This window comes from Antennarius striatus, chromosome 2, assembly GCF_040054535.1.
Source record: "Antennarius striatus isolate MH-2024 chromosome 2, ASM4005453v1, whole genome shotgun sequence".
In the NCBI taxonomy this organism is placed as follows: Eukaryota; Metazoa; Chordata; class Actinopteri; order Lophiiformes; family Antennariidae; genus Antennarius; species Antennarius striatus.
This window is the reverse complement of record NC_090777.1, coordinates 29760293-29779355: the sequence shown is the minus strand read 5'-3', so window position 1 is coordinate 29779355 and position 19063 is coordinate 29760293. Positions and strand designations below refer to the sequence as shown.

Here is a 19063-nt window from a genome sequence, read left to right as displayed (position 1 = left end):
AACCGGATGCTCCTGTTCTTCTGGCAGGATGCCGGGAAAGGCTCGCGCGTGCTCTGACGTGACGTCATGACCGTGGATTAGTGCCACGTGACGGGTACCTCCATCATTCCACAGCGATCCTGACTGATTGATCCATAATCAATCAAACAAAACGGGGTCAACACCCTGCGATCACCCACTGAACCAGTTCGATGACGCTTCCTGAGCGCGCTTGCTGACGTCACAGCACCTGCCACGTGAGCTCACGTTGATGACAAAATACCTGTTTACGTAATGGTTCGTGTCTTCGGGGTTCTGATGGTGTTTCCGGTGCCGAACGCACACCCCCGCGCGTAAACGCAGCTCCGCGCACCGCAACAGAATAAAGATCCTGATTCCTTCAGAAAGTCTCAAACTGGGAGGAAAGAACTCAGTCTGGAGCCTCTGGGGGGGGGGTTACACAGGTGGGGGGCCAGTCCTCCCAACTACATCATATTAATACCCCACCCGTTTTACCAGCGCTGCGTTCTGCTGTGGGACTATTTTTTTTAACACCGCGGAGGAGGCGCGTCAAACAAACCGTGAGGCGGGGCTGATGTGGGGGCGATTCGTCACAGAGACGCGTTGAACCGAACAACCCCCCCCGATCAGCAGCAGAGCCGGTGTCTGATTAACCCTTAACCCCGGCGGCGCGCCCGTCGCTCCGGCACCACTGCGCTTTTACGCGCGGGTTTGGCGGCTGAACCGGGTTTCCGCTCCCGGAACCAACAACATGGACCGGAGGACGAACCGGAGGACGAACCGGCGGCTTCACCGGAGGTCACGTCGTGGATTCCAGTGACGCCGAGCTGAATGTGTTCTAGATGTTTAAAAGGCGTTTTCGCGTCGCGGCGGCGCTCCTTGTCGTCGTGGTGTCGCCGCTGCTGCTGGAGTGTTTCACCTGTCAGGGGAGGGTAAGACGGTGGTTCACACGTTTGTCCACAAGACTTATGGGTAATAATGTGAACATGAATATTCATGTGGTGAATAACTCGGTGTGCGGGTTAGTTTAGATCAGATTTATCACGTCCTGACGCCACCGGGACCTGTAGGTGGGGCAGGGGCGCTGCTAGGTCTGAGCTCTGGGGCCCCCGCCAGCATTAAGAAGTGATTCTTAAAACTTCAGGGTTTGTTTGGAGCGAACAAGAACTTTATGACCGGAGTCAACAATTTCAAATAAGGATGCTGAATGCAAACTGTCGTAGCTTTATGAACCTGTTTTCCTCCAGGCTGAGATGCCTTTAGTGGGGGGGGGGGTCAAACTCAAATCACACAAGGGGCCGATATTCAAGACACAGCCTGTGCTGCAGGTCAGATAGTCTCTACATTTGTTGTTCCTGAAATATTTTGACCTAAAAAGGTCAATTTGAAAAGATTATAACTGATTCTTCTCAGTAAAATGAACTGTTGATCGGTCGGGGTCGTCGGTTTGACCCGTGAGGTCAGGGAAATGAAATATTAATGGTGTTACAGTTTGATGGTGACTTCAGCTTGAAGATGGTGTTAATGTAAGAAACAGTAACAGATTAAGGACAGAACTTTAATCTGTGTTAAAGGTGTGTGTGTGTGTGTGTGTGTGTGTGTGTGTGTGTGTGTGTGTGTGTGTGTGTGTGTGTTGACTCTTTGTCCACCAGCTGGTAGAAACCACTTGTTTTCTGCAGCTATGGGCATGTGCATTAAAAAAACAGAAAAAACAACCATACTGGGCCTGGTGCCCCCCCCCTAACTTATGCTAGCGACGCCCCTGTTGGTGGTGGCGTAAATGCAGAAATACATCCTGTGTTTTTTTGAATGTGTTATTTCCTAACCTTGTGCTTTCTTTCCTTTGTCCTTATGAAGACTGGAACTCGATCTGGTGAGTTTTCTGGGTCCTCCCATCATGTTATCCACACCAGCATCATTTCAGCCACTGATTCCACGTCTGTCTGGACAGATTACCCAGAAGGCCGATGCCCGATGAACCTGACCTCAGTCCTGACCCAGGAACCCGGGGGGATCTACTCCGAATGTGTCTCCGTCCACGTTTGGATGAAAGCTGATGGTGTGGAGTGGAATCATGTGCTGTCAGTCGGCTTAACATTTAAATCTGGTGGTTGACCAGCGTTTCTCGCTGCTGTCTTCCAGACTTCTGCCAGGCTCCGAGGATTGAAATTCTGTCCCCCGTTAGAGAGACATTTAGACCCACCGTCACCAGGAGGAAACACACCAAAAAGGTAGCGTTGCACCTAAGCGGACTCCGTAGTTACCGTATCACGGCGACCGGACGGTTCACGCTGGAGCGAGAAGGAGGAGCACAATGGGTTCATCTTTCTCTGGCTTGTTGTCTTTTCTAGTGTAACAATAAGAAGCAGCGCCATGAAACCCGAGTCAGGTGTGGCTGGGATGTCCTCCAGCCCCCCCTACACACCAACACCCTGGTAGGATCTTTTTCGTGTGTCTCAACGCAGTCAAGCTGCTGTTTGTGTGTCTCTGACTGAATGTTGTTTCCCGTCTGTCAGTGGGAGCTCATTCACACCTGCGTCGAGGCCGAAGCAGGAAGTGTGGTGTCGGCGTCGTTCAGCACGACATCCAGGAGCTGCAACATCAGTTACACGGTTCCAGGTAGCGTTTGGGATGTTCTTCCTCTCTAGTCTCACGGCTTCCTGTTTGTCCCTGTTTTCCCTCCAGTCCAAAGTGTCAAACTCAAGGCCCGGGGGCCAAATGTGGCCCTCCGGGTTATTTTGTGTCCCGTGAGAGCATGAAACATCAGAGTGTATAAAAATAAATAGATTTTAAAAAGTGTGCTCTGACCAAAAACTACTTTTCCCACAATGCAGTAGTTAAGTCCATTTTAACCTTGATAAAAGCATTTTGAACATAGTTCCAGGCGTCGAGTCGGATGCGTCTCATTATTGTGTTCTGTTCGGTTGGATGTTTTGTTGAGGCTGGAATCAGAAACAGGAAGAATTTAAATGTCTGTGTTTTTGTGATTTCTTTGGTGAAACTCAGATCCTGTTCCGGTGTTTGATTTGTCTGTGGATCACTTCTCTAAAACCATCACCGTCACGGCGGCGCCTGGCGAACAAATCCTGGCCAGGTGGTGCTACCAAAGGAGTCCACGCTACTGCGTCGGTGGAGAAGTCCCCCCCCAGTCCGGATCTGTGACCCTGAGCGTCCCCTACCTCCTGCCCTGTGTCTGCGTGCAGGTAGCATCGCCTGCGTTTCATTTTTGGACCTTATTGTCACTCTGTTGGTCATGCCTCTGTGTTTTTCTGTCCCAGGTATATTATTCTCACACAGACGCCCGCCGACAGAAGACGTGTCCGTTTCGAAATGTTAACCTCACAGGTGAGTCAGACTGAAAGTAAAAACAGCTCCGAGGGACTTTTTGTTGTTTTACCATCACAGCGGAGACAGTTTGATGACTCAGAAATACAAAACGGGGGTGATCCCCTCCACAAAGCTGTCTTTTATTTTATAAAAGACAGTTATGGTGTGAGCTGCAAGGGTTTATGGGAAAAAATGGGCCTAAAAATACAATCATATCAGTGTTCAGTAAATCAACAGCTATAAATAACTTATTCAAAAGGCACACAAGAAAGTTGAGCGCAAAGGCGTGACATGAGGAGCATTTTTAAGAGACATTGAATAGCTCTTATTTTGAAAAATTTGATTTTTAGTGCAAATCAAAAAAATTTTTGACTTTCATATGCATGTCAAATTCATAGATTTCACTTTTAAGCATCAATTCATAAAAAATAAAAACAGACAAAATTACCCATAACTAAACTGATTAATTGAGCAGAAGTCTTCGACACTTTCAGCGCTGCAAAATATCATGGAACCTGTTCTAGATTAATAATAATAACAACAATAATAATAATAATTTGAAAATTTTTGCTATTGAATGTTTCAAAAGTTTCTGTTTTAATTTTTCAAGCAGACTAAATTTAAAGGAACAACGTAAAAGTTTGATAAGTTAATATGTTTGTGGGGTTGTTGTTGTTTTTTGCTTATTGACAAGGCTTTGATAAAAATAGATGGAATTTGTTTGTCAAAGGAGATAAAACCAGCACCTCTTAAGGGTAATGATTACAATCTCACATCTCAGGCGTTTAATCTGCACTTAAACTGAAATGTGAAAAGAACACAGTTGAGCTAAAGATTACCCGTCGTTAGCCTCGGTTAAAAACAGGCAGCAGGTGGATCCGTCTCTCAACAACATAATCAATAAATAGTTCCAAAAATGTGAAAGGAAAACTTTGTGCATCATCAAAAACTGATAGTTTGACTCCATTAGTCATCCTGGTGTGTGTGTGTGTGTGTGTGTGTGTGTGTGTGTGTGTGTGTGTGTGTGTGTGTGTGTGTGTGTGTGTGTGTGTGTGTGTGTGTGTGTGTGTGTGTGTGTGTGTGTGTGTGTGTGCGCTCACAGACTTCAGAGACGTTTGGCTGTCCTCTGACGTCACCCTCTTCCGGTCCAGCCTCACCTGGCACTCGGTGTGTCCCGCCAGCGACCTGAACGTCTCTGCCGCCCTCTGCTGGAGACATCACGAACAACTCTGCACGCTGGCCCCCAACTCCACCCTGGAGGGGGAGGAAGGAGGACAAGACCTGGTGAGGGGGGGGGCATACGTCAGACATTAGAATTCATTACACAGGTTGTTATGTTGTCTGTCGTAACCATGATTGTGTGAGATATGATGAGATAAGCCTTATCATATCTTATCTTGTATATCTACAGATTTACAGCACGTCTGCAGTCGACAAACACCCCCAGATGTGTGTGCAGGTGAGAACCAGATGGACGTTTTTCAGTTCTCCTCCGTTTTAATTGCAGATCCAAACATTTTTATCTCCTTCTTACAGTTTTCTCTACATGGCAGCCATCATGTCTCGTGCCCCTTCCATGGAGGTGAGTCAAACACAGGAACATAATATTCACAGTATTTTCTGCACTATAAGGCGCACTGATTATAAGGTGCACCTTTGATGAATTGTTTATTTTGATTTATTTAATATATAAAGCGCAAAAAAACCAAAACAAAACTGTAGCGGCTGTAGTTGCGCTATCCGTCCACTAGATGGAGCATTCATGACTGAGTACCTATCCATATACAGCTTAAGGCGCACTGTAGGTTTTTGGGAAGATTATTAGCTTTTAGCTGCGTCTTATTGTGCGGAAAATAATGTAATTTTGCTCACAGCTGTGCTAAGAGTCTATTTGTCACAGATCCGTCTCCGTGGGAGGTGGATGTGAGGCTGGGGGGCCAAAACATGTTCCTGTACGTCACCTCTTCTGTCCCGGCCAAGTTTTCAGCTCAGCTCTGCACTCTTAAAGAAAGGGAATGCACACCTATGGGGGGGGTCTGGTCAGCCACGATGGTGAGCATGCGTGTGTGTGTGTGTGTGTGTGTGTGTGTGTGTGTGTGTGTGTGTTAGTGAGAGAGAGCAAAAACAAGCTAACTTGAACAAATAATTTTACAGGCTGGGAATACGAGCGGCGGGACGCTGGAGGTGCCGCTTCACGTTCTCTCTGAGGAGCCGTGTGTGCAGGTGGGTGGGGGTCACGGCCGTGTTTGGTTCTCCTTCCTTCTGTCTCCTCACTCTGGTCTGCTCGTCCGTAGGTGTGGCAGTCACATCCTTTTCTCCAGGGCAGAAGGATTCTCTGTCCCGACTGTAAGTTCACTCAGACGCACAAACAATCTCCTGTCATCGGCTAAGAGTCACGTTGTGTGTTCCTGCAGACACACACAGGAGGTGTGGCGTGTTCGCTGCGGCGCTTTTGGTCGTTGTGATTGTTTCTGCAATGCTGGGAATATTCATCCATCGGGTTATCAAAACTGGAGCTGCGGGTGAGTTTAATGTCTTCGTTCAATATTAGAATTTCCATAAATAGAGCGTCAAACCGAGGACAGGGGGTGTAGACACCAGTGATAATACAGATTAACATAACAGTTAAATAATCATTAAAAATGTAATTTTATATATATTCTTCTCTGCATATTCTCCTCATGTCTGTACAGTTTATATTCACGTACATCCATACACAGAGTTGTCGGCCTTCATAACTGGAGCCCATCCTGACAGAAGTGTCTGTTTTCACTTCTAATTTTTCATTAATTTTCTCCATAATGAACACATTGTTGATTCTCTCCATTGTGTTACTGTGGGGGGGGGGGGTCCAGCCATGCAGCCGTCACACATTCCTTTTCTACCAGATAGAGCTGTTTCAACTCTTGTTTCTCCACACCCCCCAGGTTGGCTCTGCGCCCCCCAGCCGGTGCTGCTGGTCTGTTCTTCAGACCAGTTGGCTCACGTCTCTGCTGCGTTTGCGTTAGCCTCAATTCTGCAAGGCGAGCTGGGGGCCACCGTGCTCACGGCGTTGTGGGCCTTGTGCGTACGAACGCATCCTGGGGCTCGGACGGGGGTGGCAGACCTGGGGCCCATTCCGTGGCTCTACGGGCAGTGGGAGGCGGTGCTGAAGGCGGAGGGGAAGGTGCTGATCGTCTGGAGTCCTGAAGCCAACAGGATCTATGAGAGATGGAGGAAAGAGAAGGGGATCCTGGGAAAGAACGACAGGAAACGAGACGAGTACAGCAGAGCGGAGGTGAGATACCAGAAGATCCGAGTGGAGGTGGAGAAGTTCCTGAAGCTGAAGTACAACAAAAGGAAAGCAGCGAGACAGAAGCTGAGTAGTAACTTATGTGACGGTAAAGACTCGGAGCCTCAGGGGGGGTCTTCGTCTGTGATCGGCCCGGTGTTCACCGCGGCTCTCGCCTGCCTGGAGGGGGCGCTGCAGGGGCTGGAGGACCACAGGGTGGTTCTGGTCTACTTCCAGGGCTTCTGCCACAGTCGGGACATCCCCAAGGCCCTCGGGCGCGTCCCCCGCTACTGCCTCCCGCAGGAGTTCAGCGGGTTGGTCCAGGAGCTGGGGGGGATGCGACAGGTGAACGCAGGTGAGATCAGCAGGAACTGTTGGCCCCGACTCCTGTCTAAAGTCGTGTCGCTGTGGTTGGCACGGCAACTGGCTCGCAGACTCCAAACGCTGCTGCCTCAGAGGCGAGGAAGGAGACGGCGAGAGCCGAGCATCGTTTCATCACCGGAGACGCCAGAAACGGCTCAGAGCCGGATCAGGTGGCCCCCGCCGGCCGACGGGGCGACGCCCGCAACCGCACAGGAGCAGGAGCCTCTCTGCCAGTCGCCGTGGCAACCAGATGCCACTACATCTCAGGTTTCACACATCTGATGGCGACAGGCTTCTCCTCTGCTGGAAAGGCGATACGGACACGAGCTCCGGTGAAGAAACGCCGCCGTTAAAGGATCCGGCGTGGAGATCAGGTCACCTGGTTTGCACACGCGTGTTCTCACATCGTCACGTGTTGAAAGATCAGACGTAATCCTCCAGTTAAATATTTGCACACCTCCCGTCTCCTAAAAACAAGGTAGGAATCCGTCAGCGCTTCAGCCTGTTTTCAGAGCTTGGTGTCGGCCCCCCACCAGTGATCCAGAGGAACGCCAGAGGAACGCCTGAGGAACGCCTGAGGAACGCCTGAGGAACGCCTGAGGAACGCCAGAGGAACGTGTGGAAACGATCGTTTATGTAGAAAATAAAGGTTTTTTATATGAATAAATATTTTATGTCCGTTTGTGGAGTGGCTGTTTCATCCCAGGTGAGCTGGAGCAGAGGCTCGTGTTAATAATCCACCTGTAGCTTCATGAAGAAGGAATGTTTCTATCAATCATTCATGTCGTCACTGGAATGACTGGATGAAGTCACACCTTCACGAGCTTCACCTGTTACTACCCATTTGATTCAGATTAGTAACTTAGGGTTCATGTGCTCAGATGCACCTGTGTCACAGGTGTGCTGCTCCATCCCGTTGACAAGAATTAAAATCTGTGGGGTTTAATAATCCGGACTGGTGTGACTCCTAATCCGGTGGAGCAGGGGGTTAATCTGGCCTCCATGTGTTGTTCACTGACTGATCAGAGTTTTGACCAGTGACGTGAACTCCTGACAGAATTTGCATGAAGAGTTTGATCCGCTGTGGGTGTAAAAAAACACGGGGGGGTTAAAGGAGCTTCTAGTGACTGAAACCCATTATCATGGGATTAGGTTTTAACCGGAATAAAACCGTGTGGGAGGCGGGCGGACGTCGCGCTCTGTGGACTCTTTGTTGAGCAGCGGCTGTTCCCGCGGGGGGTGGGGGGTGGGGTTAGTGACGTCGTCAGTGAAATTCCGTGGAATGATTTACCGGTTGAACCTCCTGAAGCGACCTGCCCCCGTCCCACCTGTGCGGGCCACGCCCCCCCCCACACACACAAAGGGAGCCGCAGCGGGACAAAGGAGCGTCCGGTGGAGGGGGGTTGGTTTTATTCTCAAACTGGAATTTAAGTGTCCAGTTTGGGCCTCAGGTGTGAGCCTCAGGTGAGGGGGGGCGGTCGGAGGCGCTCCTTCAGACATGGGGGTGTTCGATCCGCGGCTCTGGGGGCTGTGGATCCTCTGGACGGTCGTTCCCGTAAGATCCTTGGAGATGGTGGACCGACACGCACCGGAAATCACCTGCAGCGAGGTACAGGTGTTCCCGTGGGTTCAGATCGATCAATTGATTGATTGATCTGTCTGTGTGTCTGTCTTCTCTTTATATCACAGTTAAATGCTCGTTCCTAATTTATCTCGGTCACCTCTTTGTTTCAGAGAACAAACAGATCAAAGATGATTAAATGGTTTGATTTATAGTTTATTGATCTGTTTATTTCTGCTGTCTTTAATTCTTTAATGCTTCTCAGACAGAAGCAGGAAATTAATCCACACTTCTGCCAACAGTTCAAACACCTCAAGGTTATATAATCAGATTATGACAAGGTTATGAGAGTATTTACACTCATGTTAGTATTAATTATCATGTTGGATCAAATGCTGCTTGAGCTAAGTGAACTGAAATACCTTCTGCTGTGAAGCATCGACTGAGTGGTGGTGTACACCAATGCGTTGTCCTGTTCTCCCCTTTAACTTACTGTCTGTCTGGAGTTTCCATTGCATAAAAGTTTAAATTACACACGTGATGCTGCCTATGAATGAGGGGCTTTTGTGTGTTTTGTGTGGCTTTTCTTTAGACTTTCCAGATAAACAGCATCCTCCAAAATTCATGATTCTGTTTACACATTTTGGCCACCTTTAGGTTATCACACCAGATCTTATTTAATTTATATCAAGAAATTCGGCAATTTAAAATTGTCAAAAATAAAAATAATCGTAAAGACGTTTTAGTGATGTGACATCCTCATTTTTGTTGCATGCTGCTTGTCTGCTCAGATGAAGCTATCTAACATTTTATTTACATAATTTGTCTCAAATAACAACTGATTGAATAATTGATCCATAACTTGCGTGATGGGCCTGATGGGGGCTTTGACTCGGTTCGCTGCCGTTCTTTAAGGGTCTGGTCATCTCTCCTCTTGGATCTGTTGGACTCTAAATTCTCACCCACCACTTTTCTTTTCCTTCTCCAGGGTTTGACCGACTGTCATGTGAGCTCAGGTAACAACACCATCATCACCGGTTCACCTCCCATCACTGGAATAACCTGACTCCAGCATCAGCTGTGAGTTTGTCTCCTTCTTCCTGCAGAGTCCTGGTTCATCGCCGCCCTTCCTGATCTGGACGACGGTGTAAACGTCACACACGTGGACCTGAAAGCCGTTCTGTGCTGTCCAGCCCAGACAGACTGTGAACCCTGCCTACAGATCATCATCACAGTTGGTGGTTCGTCCAACTCTCATGTCTGTGATGTCAGCTACACGACCGTGTTACACAGTTCAGATCTTTTTAGCACCACTGTCGCTGATTTGTCAGTGAGCTGTGGGGTTTCATTTTGCACATGATCTTGCAGAAGTAGATGATTCTGCAGAGTTGGTTGGGTTTAATGAAGAAGAGGAGTTTGACCCAAAACGAATGGCAGAAGGAAGTGGTCGGTTTTTGCATCCTGAGCCAAAAGGTAATGACCGGTGAACACGGAGACGCCCATAAGTTCTATAAATTGCACGTTTCACTTCTTATTCTTCTCCTGTCGTCTGTGCTCCAGCCATGGTGATCGTCTGCCTCAGCTCCCCGGCCTCCAGTGAAGTTTGCAAGGCTCTCCAGTTTAAACCAAGACCTTCTGCTTCTCAGGAGCCCACGCATAAGGTAGTGAATGTTAGGAGCCTCTGACGCAGTCACCCTATGGAGGTTTTCATTGTGTTTTCTGATGTTTCCTGCAGCTGCTGCTGACAGAGAGAGCGACGTTCGGCAGTCCCGTCGTCGTCCACGTGGATGCACATTCACACGGAACACACAACGTCCAAAACATCACAGTCCCACCTTTACAGGAAGGTGAAGTTAGTCTGTCTAACGTAGAGAAGATGCACCGACTGACCGCTGGTGTCGCTCAACATCCACACTTTCTTTCAGTCTGCTCCCTGGACCTGGGGGGGACGGTGAAGGAATGTGATGGTAGGAGATGTGGGCACCGTTCCCACCTGGTCAGACATGTAACAGTTTTACCGTCAGCAGGATGAGACGTTCATCTCTCTCTTAGCTCCAGGACTCTGGGCGGTGATGGATCTGAAGAGACGTGTGGTCGTCCTCCAGCTGGACGCCGCCGACGCGGCGCCGGAGGAAATCATGTGGCAGATGCTTTGGAACGAGATTCCTGGAGAGCTTCTTACGTGGGTCAGTCAGCGCTAAATTACTAATGTTAATCATCTTATGTCATGAAAAAGTGCATCTTCTATGTATGTCTCTATTTTTTTTGCAGCCCAGAGGTAAACGGGAAACAACCATTTCTTCCAGCTTTGTTGCGCCGTGTTTGTGCTTCCAGGTAACGGCTAGTTTAACCACAGCCAACTAGAAAAACACTTTTGTAAAAAGAGCAATCAAACAAAAGTTTAATGCAACACGTTTGTTTGCAGGTGTGGTGGAAGGGAAGGACGCTCCGGAGACAATCCTGTCCTTTCAGACACCAACAAGGTGAAGGATTCTCACAGTTTAGCAGAACAGCAAAATGAAGGCGCACAGAGTGTTCTCACAGCCGTGCTGCTGTTCTGTTCCAGATGCTCTGGAAATGATGCGGCACAATGTGTCTGTCACCATGGCGACGTGTCAGATGAGAGGCGGCGGCGTGGGGCTGAGCTGGAACGTGAGCGCGCCCTGCAGAATGGACGCCGACGTCTGGCTGTGTCAGAAGGAGCTGGTGGGACGACGGTGTGAGGAGGTGAGCGGGTCGAGGCAGACGCTGCACAGCCACGAAGCTGCAGGCTGGAGGGCAGCACGCCACACACACTGGGTGAGAACGGCCACCACAACGTGTCCTAGTGTTTAAATAACACTAATACCAGGAGGGGGTACTAGATTGTGTTTAAACCCTATAAAGCCACGTGGATCATATTTGATGCACTTGGGTTTTCAGGATTTTGAGACTACAATATCATAAATTTGACATTTTTTTCCAGAAAAATGTGACGTACAATCAGACGCATGCATCTGCATTTTTCATGCAAAAAAATCCTGGATTTAGCCATAATTATACAAATTGTTTGGTTTTTTTGACTAATTTCTCAGGTTCCATTATATTTTTCTGTTAAGTGTTTCCTGGTTCGGGCTTTAAAGCGTTAATATTAAATACAATATAAAACCTTTAATGATGGTCATTATTGTTTTATTAAAAATATATTTTCAGAAAACAGGAGAGTTCAATGTGTCGGCACATCCTCTGCTTTGTATTCAGGTGATCCTAAAAACGATCTTGGTCATTTAATTTATTTATTCCTACCATATTTACTGTGCTAACCTGAATGCTCTCACTAATTTTTAAGATTAAAATAGATGGACTAGAAGCCTCCCTGGAACCCTACTGCCCATTTGAAAGTAAGTATGTTAATTTTGTCCAGCTCTTGATGAAGTGTGTTTAATATTTAAGTCTTTCCTTACATGATTATTCTGTAAAGACAAGTTCACTTAATAAGAAATCTATTCCCAGCGTCTAGATGGAGATGGAGCCTGACAGTCCTCATTGGATTACCACTTATGTGTTTGGCCATTCTAGGAGCTTATTTAATTCAAGGCTTCCTAAAAGGTCAAATTTAAATTCTTTTTGAAGATCATTGAATATTGATGGCATCGCAGCAAAATCCCTGAAAGTTTACTTCCGCTCTCATTTCAGACTACGTGTGGGGGTGGCTGAAAGAAGATGATGTTAAAGGTATAAGAAACACATTCTTAACGCGCTATGAATTCAATTGAAACAAAATCTGCATAAAGTGGTTATTTTTATTACGTTTCATCGGACATAGATTAAACACAGGTTGTGTGCATTAGTGAGGTTCAGGAGTGTATTTAGGTGGGTAGACAGACTTATAAACAGTGTACAGAAATAAACAGGATGCTTTTGGTCTAAATTAAAATAAGATGATCTCCTGGCTGTCCATTTTTTTTATTATACAAATATTTTGTAATTTTTTAAAGCAATTTCAGGGGAAATTCAGGATAGAAGTACTTCTCAAAGCAACAAACACTTAATTTACAGTCTAGTTAAGGTTTTATCTCTGTTCCAGGTGTGGTGGGTGGAGGTCACGTGGTGTTACTGTACCCATCTGATGACAGCCGGGCGTTGCCGGGGCTGATGAGCCAGCTGGGCTCCTCGCTTCAGGCCCTGGGCTTCAGCGTGTCTCTGGACCTCTGGAGCCAGGCTGAGCTCAGCATCCTGGGCCCCGTGCCGTGGTTACACTCCAGAATGAACCAGCTGCAAAAACAGGGAGGCAAGGTGGTGTTAGCTCTCACCAAGATGGCCTGGGTAAGGGCTGAAGAATGGGGGGTGCTTAGCTGGGATGCAAACGCTCCCAGGGAGACAACGGAGGGAGAGAAGAGAGGAAGAAGCTGCGCGGCCTCCTCTCCCTGTGTCGATGCTTTCTACGCGTCCATGAGCTGCATCCTGGCGGATTATTTACTGGGCCGCGCTGGTGAGCGCTTTATGTTGGTCCAGTTTGAATCACTCCCATCCGAGCCTCTGGGAGGTTTCCATCCGCTGCCAGAGTTTTTCAGTGGACTTCATGTGTACAGCCTCCCTTCTCAGAGTTTGGGTTTTCTGACTGAACTGGCTGGAATTCCACAAATGGCTACAGCTTCAGCCAGAAGGAGAAGAGCAGCGGGCCTCAGGATGGCCTCCCGCGCTCTGGCAAACGGACTGTCAGGCTTCACAGCAGGGACGGCTGAACTGCGGTTGGCAGTAGAGTCTGACTGTGTCGGGGTTGGAGTTGATGACTCTGGAGAAACAGTACCTTTGAGACCGGTTATGTCTCCCTCAAGTCATGACACAAGCCCGGATGACATTGTAAGGGAATGGGTTTGAGTCCCTGGTAGAATGACACCACACAAAACTTCTGGTTTTGGGTTTGAGAATCAAGTTTTGGCAGGTTTTTGTATTTAATTTACCAATTTAAATATACAGTATAAGGTCCGATTGAAAAAGGGGTGAAGTGTTTATCTCTCTGGCAGACACCATTTCAAATGAAAGCTGACTGTGTTATAGCTTTGGATTTTACATACATGTAAATAAAAGCTTAAATGTTAATAACTATTGTTAGTGGCCCGATTGTTTTTATCGTGAATCTAAAAACTTTATCCAAACATTATGTGTACTTCTTGTCTGCACGTTGTGCATACATCACTTGTTTCCCTCTCTGGATCTAATACAATAAATAATATGATTTTTAAACCTTTCCTCACACCCTGAAGCTCTCCCTGCCTCTCCTATCTCTTCCCTGACTGTATCACAGTTCTTCTCATGATAAAATTGTTCATGTTTAAAAAGTGATAACAGACTAATACATATTTCAATAATCAATCTAAGACCTCGTCTGAGCTTCCTGAGTCTCTCCACTTTTCATTACGTCAGCTTCCTCACTATATGTACTGTCATTCTCCTGATAAGACGTTACTATGCTACACATAATATCTAATGTAATGCTGATAAATGGTCGAGTGGGTGTTGTCCTTATGTTCTGTACACTGACGTCACTCTTTTTTAATAAACAGAATAAGTTCTGCTGCTTCTGTTTCAGCTTTTTCTTTGCCGCTGGCGTTGTGCTGAAATGAAATGACAGAACATTTTTCATTTTATTTTATTTTCTTAATAATCGAACCAAACGCATTTCCTGTTGTTGTTTTTACGCAGTGACGTCATTCGAGTCACCAATTTAAAACAAATAAAATTAGGGATTGGGATTTAAACCACTTCTTCCTGCGGCGTGAACGCAGCCAATGACATCACCGTGCGGGCGGTGCCGTTTCCGGTGTGACGTCACAGAACCAACCGGAAGCCGCTCATTGATTCATCTGAGAGCTGCCTGTAGTCCTGTTAGCGGCGTTAGCTAGCTCATCAGATAGCAGATAGAGGGTTTAGCAACAGAAATGGCGCATTTGAAGCTTTTAAACTAATTATCCATAGTATGACGCTGAGTCTTTATTGTGTGAAGGAGCAGGAATCAGAAATTAATTTGTGGAGCAGGGGACGTGTGGATTTCCGGTAAGGTAAGACCAGAGTAGCCATTATTAACAGTTCGGCTAATTAATGTTAGAAAAAGTCCCTCTGATATGTTTGCTGTTGAATAGAGTCACTGGGATGCTATTGATTTTCAATTGATAGATTATTATCTGAGATAACGTTAAATGACATTACTTTAGCTCCTAGCATCCGTAGCCAGCTAGTTGGCTACATCCTGTGTGATGCTGATGCTGATGCTGATGCTGATCTAGCTACTGAAGCTAAAGAGGACAGAACATCCTGCTAGGAGTAAATTGTGTTTTACGACATTTCTGTTTTCAGGTTGATTTTATCCGTCAGGTTTGTGAACCTGCTTGTGAGCTTGAAAATTTTGTTTTGGTCAGCGGGTTTAAATTTCACCTAAATTCTGAAAAGAACTTGGATTTTCAAGATATTAATACATGTGGACAAACCAAGACAACCTAAAACGCGAAATTACCATCATTCTAGCACTCTCAGCAAAACAACTCCATTGTGATGCAGACTGTTAAATGTTACATGGCATTTAATTTAATTGTTATACGATGAACACGTCCATTGTCTGCACAGCAGTAGTGCATCCCATCCAGCTGATGCAAGCTAGTGTCAGGTCAACACAGCTGGAAGTAAAGTTATTCAACCCCATGGATGTTAGGGTAATTGGCAAGATAAATGATTAATAAACTGTTTGCAATAATCAGATCACAGTAGGGCAATGAGCAAGATTCAATATTCCATAACCAACCCAAAACATGTGTCAAGGTCCAGCAAGGCTTGGTTTCAGAAGTCCCATAGTTGCCCCATCCCATCCCATAGTTGCCATTAAAAATCACCTGTACTTAATCCTGAAAAATTTCCGATAGGAATTGTTAAAGGCAGCTGCAGTACAAAAACTCAGGAGGATTTACATAAGAAGAGGCTTTTTCCAGGAAGTAAGGGAAAGGAATGGGCTAATTTTCTTCAGGAATGTTGCCAAAGGCTGGTGTTTGGCTATACATCATTTATTGTAGGTAATAGCAGCAAAATGTGCGAGAGGTGCTTGTCATCAAAGTTTCATTTGTTTTTTGCGAAGAGGTAATTTGACAAAAAATGTAAGATACCAGTTTTCTGTTTGTAGCTGAAGGATCATGTGGTGGACTTGGCCGTTCCTGCCTGCTGCGCTGCTTCTCTCAGAGCTCTCTGTGGTGAAAGTCCAGTCTGCGCCATGCCAGACCTGTCAGAAACTCACCGAGAGTTTTGTTAAGGTAGTGTCGCTGTAGTGATGTACACTCGTACTTAACTAGTTGAGCTTAGTTTTTTAGTATCCCAAAGTTTTCTGTTTTGTTTTGTTTTTGTTTAGGGCTTGGAAAAAACAGCCAATAAAAACTTTGGAGGAGGTAACACTGCGTGGGAAGAAGAAAAGCTGGCTAAGTATGCACGCAGGTGAGAGGAGGTTCAATTTGACTTTCATTCACACTTTCTTTCCTCTAAAATAAACGTGTTCTCATTTGTTTAGTTGGATCCTGCATCATTCAGTCACTACAAAAACATCACAAACACCAAAAAAGAAAACATCTCACATTACGACCGAGGCTTACTTTAGTCATTCTTGAAATTGAAGTTTTTCATGAAATATTGACGAAAGGCATTATTTAAAATCTAGAGTGAAAACTCAGTGAGCCAAAGTAAAGCTCTGCAATTTTTTCTCTGGGTGGTTTTACTTGATTCTAGTTTGATTTTTAAATCTCCTGTTGTTAATATTTTCTTTCAGTGAGACTCGGCTCCTGGAGATTGTGGAAGCTGCTTGTGAGAAAACAGATTTTGAATGCAACCAGCTGCTGGAGCAGATAGAGGACCAAGTGGAGACGTGGTGGTTCCACAGGTAGATGACACACCTACAGAATGTGGTCAGATTCTTTTGTTATTTGTTTGTTGAATCCCACAAATGAACTACCCGTAAATCTCGCTGAAGTCTTTTAGAAAAACAAAAATTAGGATTGGCCTCATTCAGTATAAAGTTAGAGACATCCTTTTATTAAGATGACATTCTGCATTTAAATTAGTTTTATTGTGTGTGGCTGTGTTTCTAAATATATTTGGTATGATGTTGGTGATATCTGACTGTCTGACGTGTGTGTGTGTTCTCCAGGCAGCAGGAAGCACCTGATCTGTATGAATGGCTGTGCATAGAGCAGCTGAGGCTCTGCTGTCCACCAGGACGCTTTGGCCCAGACTGCAAAGGTGTGACGAATTCTAACGTTCTTGATGCTTCAATGTCGAAGCAGCGTAAACAGCGTCTTTATCCAACGCAGAGTGTCTATCGGGCCCCGGTGGAGTGTGTGGAGGTCTAGGCCGCTGCGAGGGGGACGGGACTCGCCTTGGAGGTGGAGAATGTGTCTGCGATCCAGGATACTCGGGTCAGCTGTGCCAGAGCTGCGCCGACGGCTACTTCAGAGAGAAAAGCTCCAATGAAAGTGTAGGAGCTTGTGCAGGTGCCTCAGATTCAGGAGATCCTTTTCATCCTCTGCATGGATGTGTGTGTCTGCAGGAACCTAAAACTCACCTTCCACCTGTGGTTTGCAGCTTGTTACTACTCGTGTAAGAAATGTGCAGGACCAGAGGACTACAGATGCCTCGATTGCAAGCCTGGCTGGATGCTTCACGACAACAAGTGTGTGGGTGAGTGTGGTTCTAGAGGAAACATGTCACCCATGTCAGATGTGTGTTGTTTGACTGCCTTCATGTGGATTTTAGACATTGACGAGTGTGGAACAGAGCTGGCCCGGTGTCCTTCTAACACCTACTGTCACAACACGGAGGGATCTTATGAATGCAGAGGTACACCTTCCTGTGTCCTTCTTTAAAGTTTAGTCACCACTCAGGGGTCACAGAAAGTTTCTGTAAAATCAGTGCACATCTCTTTGGGTTTTGCTGCATTAATTTTTTTATAAAGTGTGATTCACACCAGTAAATAAAACCACTACTACCAGGATCATTAATGCAAGTTCAGAACGCAGCATTGACCAGTCACACTTTTCTTTGTGTGTTTGTCCAGGTTGTGACCAGGCGTGTGTGGGCTGCATGGGTAGTGGTCCTGCTCGCTGTAAGAAATGTTCACGCGGGTACAGTTTGAAAGGAGCAAAATGTCTCGGTAAGCAAACACCAATCAGAAACCAGCCTGGGCTGCATCTCTGAACCTTTATGGGACTCCTTTGAATCTGTGTGTTCACAGACGTAGATGAGTGTAGTGAGCGAGCGATCGCGTGCCCTGGACTCAATGAGGCCTGCATCAACGAGGAGGGCTCCTTCCACTGTGACTGTGCTGATGGATTCATTAGAAGAGACAGCATTTGTGTTGAGAATAAGCCTCCTGGTGAGCAGAGAAACACAGATATTGTCTGTGGTTTTTAGATCTGTCAGTTAACCTCTATTTTTGCTTCTCCGTCTTCAGCCGGGCCAGAAAAGGGGCTTTTTGATGACATCACAGACGAGGAGGTGCTCGTTCTGCAGCAGATGTTCTTTGGCGTTGTGATCTGCGCCCTGGCTACGCTAGCTGCTAAGGGGGACATGGTTTTCACAGCCATCTTCATTGGCGGCGTCGCGGCCATGGCCGGGTACTGGCTGACAGAAAAGGGAGACTACATGCTGGACGGGTTTCTGAAGGGACGTTAGGAAGCGGACGGTGAGGTATGCAATCCAGTCAGGCTGAACCGGACTTCACTGGGATCAGGAACGTATCCGTGCAACGCCAGGCATTCAGGTATAAAGTTTAGTTTGGGGAGTTACTTGGAGAGGTTCGGGTTCTTTTTATGTTTAGTAGGAAAATGCAGGAATAAGACAGGAACTTGATGACTATGAAGCCATGAACTTTGAAGAGGAATAACAAAGCAACACTGCACTAATATAAGGGAGATGAACTCGACCCCTACTTCCACTTTGTGTGGAAAGCGGGTGACATGAAGACCACGGTTGATTGTTAAAGTCTATTATGCATTTGGCTGTTTCATTTTACCTCGATGTTGTCCAGGAAATGAAGTCCTTTCCCTCCACACAATCACAACTCGTCACGACCTCCATCGTTTTCACGTCATTGCTACGAGTCAGATCACAGGTTTTGGCTGTTTGCCACAACGTTTAAGCTTCTTGCATCGGACACTGGATTACAAATGTAGTTCCAGGTATTTCTAACCACCACAAAAAGAAAACTTTTACAAAGATAAATGGGATACTCGCACAGTCGACTTCTTCCTTCCTTACATGAATGATTCTTTAAGTTTAATGCATGACAAAAGGATTTGAGCCTAAAGGTACTACACTGTATTCATGAGTATGTTGTGTGCCTGTGCTTTGGCATGACCTACTGACTTCAGCAGCTGCTGGACGACACACTGACTCTTCTTGACCCGAGCTTTGGTCACTCTTTTGACAAATGATCCAAGTTTAACTTTAGTGAAATGAATTTCTGAATGATGCATCACTGTCACTTTGGTGTCACTCCGTAGTTTCACCCCGGCCGCCCAGCGACGTCT

The 19063-nt window shown here is 46.4% G+C and overlaps 3 protein-coding genes across 7 annotated transcripts; all 3 read left to right on the top strand.

Annotated features, from left to right (window-relative positions):
- Positions 1-453: 453 nt before the first annotated feature.
- Positions 454-7651, top strand: LOC137588912 (uncharacterized). The gene is made up of 16 exons (XM_068306245.1): positions 454-932; positions 1858-1873; positions 1952-2059; positions 2143-2231; positions 2352-2435; positions 2517-2619; positions 3007-3203; positions 3279-3345; positions 4430-4611; positions 4739-4786; positions 4864-4909; positions 5228-5379; positions 5482-5550; positions 5622-5673; positions 5742-5849; positions 6255-7651. The coding sequence occupies exons 1-16, from the start codon at positions 843-845 to the stop codon at positions 7241-7243; spliced, it is 2400 nt and encodes a 799-aa protein (XP_068162346.1). The 5' UTR covers positions 454-842; the 3' UTR covers positions 7244-7651.
- Positions 7652-8319: 668 nt separating this feature from the next.
- wu:fl23c11 (interleukin-17 receptor C) lies at positions 8320-14041 on the top strand. 4 transcript variants are annotated; one of them, XM_068335014.1, is made up of 16 exons: positions 8320-8570; positions 9511-9538; positions 9629-9763; positions 9891-9995; positions 10083-10183; positions 10258-10369; positions 10448-10489; positions 10575-10708; positions 10794-10856; positions 10948-11005; positions 11089-11321; positions 11715-11762; positions 11851-11902; positions 12015-12110; positions 12198-12236; positions 12589-14041. In XM_068335014.1, exons 1-16 carry the CDS (start codon positions 8460-8462, stop codon positions 13380-13382), a joined length of 2151 nt encoding a protein of 716 aa, XP_068191115.1. In that variant the 5' UTR covers positions 8320-8459; the 3' UTR covers positions 13383-14041. The 4 variants fall into 4 exon arrangements, with proteins under 4 accessions (XP_068191115.1, XP_068191104.1, XP_068191086.1 ...); XM_068335003.1 differs by having other exon boundaries at positions 10258-10489; positions 11089-11249; XM_068334985.1 differs by having other exon boundaries at positions 10258-10489.
- Positions 14042-14380: 339 nt separating this feature from the next.
- On the top strand, positions 14381-18216 carry LOC137612314 (protein disulfide isomerase Creld1). 2 transcript variants are annotated; one of them, XM_068340796.1, is made up of 11 exons: positions 14381-14558; positions 15673-15799; positions 15895-15977; positions 16306-16416; positions 16684-16775; positions 16847-17026; positions 17118-17213; positions 17289-17372; positions 17590-17685; positions 17767-17907; positions 17986-18216. In XM_068340796.1, the coding sequence occupies exons 2-11, from the start codon at positions 15683-15685 to the stop codon at positions 18204-18206; spliced, it is 1221 nt and encodes a 406-aa protein (XP_068196897.1). In that variant the 5' UTR covers positions 14381-14558; positions 15673-15682; the 3' UTR covers positions 18207-18216. The 2 variants fall into 2 exon arrangements, with proteins under 2 accessions (XP_068196897.1, XP_068196888.1); XM_068340787.1 differs by having other exon boundaries at positions 14381-14563.
- Positions 18217-19063: the final 847 nt, after the last annotated feature.

Bases quoted from the DNA above. Each gene is read 5' to 3' on its own strand.
- LOC137588912 (XM_068306245.1), top strand. From the start codon at position 843: ATGTTTAAAAGGCGTTTTCGCGTCGCGGCGGCGCTCCTTGTCGTCGTG. The intron at 2,620-3,006 runs GTAGCGTTTGGG...GGTGAAACTCAG, and splicing joins CATCAGTTACACGGTTCCAG to ATCCTGTTCCGGTGTTTGAT. The intron at 5,674-5,741 runs GTAAGTTCACTC...GTGTTCCTGCAG, and splicing joins AAGGATTCTCTGTCCCGACT to ACACACACAGGAGGTGTGGC.
- wu:fl23c11 (XM_068334985.1), top strand. From the start codon at position 8,460: ATGGGGGTGTTCGATCCGCGGCTCTGGGGGCTGTGGATCCTCTGGACG. The intron at 9,764-9,890 runs GTTCGTCCAACT...ATGATCTTGCAG, and splicing joins GATCATCATCACAGTTGGTG to AAGTAGATGATTCTGCAGAG. The intron at 10,709-10,793 runs GTCAGTCAGCGC...TTTTTTTTGCAG, and splicing joins CTGGAGAGCTTCTTACGTGG to CCCAGAGGTAAACGGGAAAC.
- LOC137612314 (XM_068340796.1), top strand. From the start codon at position 15,683: ATGTGGTGGACTTGGCCGTTCCTGCCTGCTGCGCTGCTTCTCTCAGAG. The intron at 16,417-16,683 runs GTAGATGACACA...TGTGTTCTCCAG, and splicing joins GAGACGTGGTGGTTCCACAG to GCAGCAGGAAGCACCTGATC. The intron at 17,908-17,985 runs GTGAGCAGAGAA...CTCCGTCTTCAG, and splicing joins TGTTGAGAATAAGCCTCCTG to CCGGGCCAGAAAAGGGGCTT.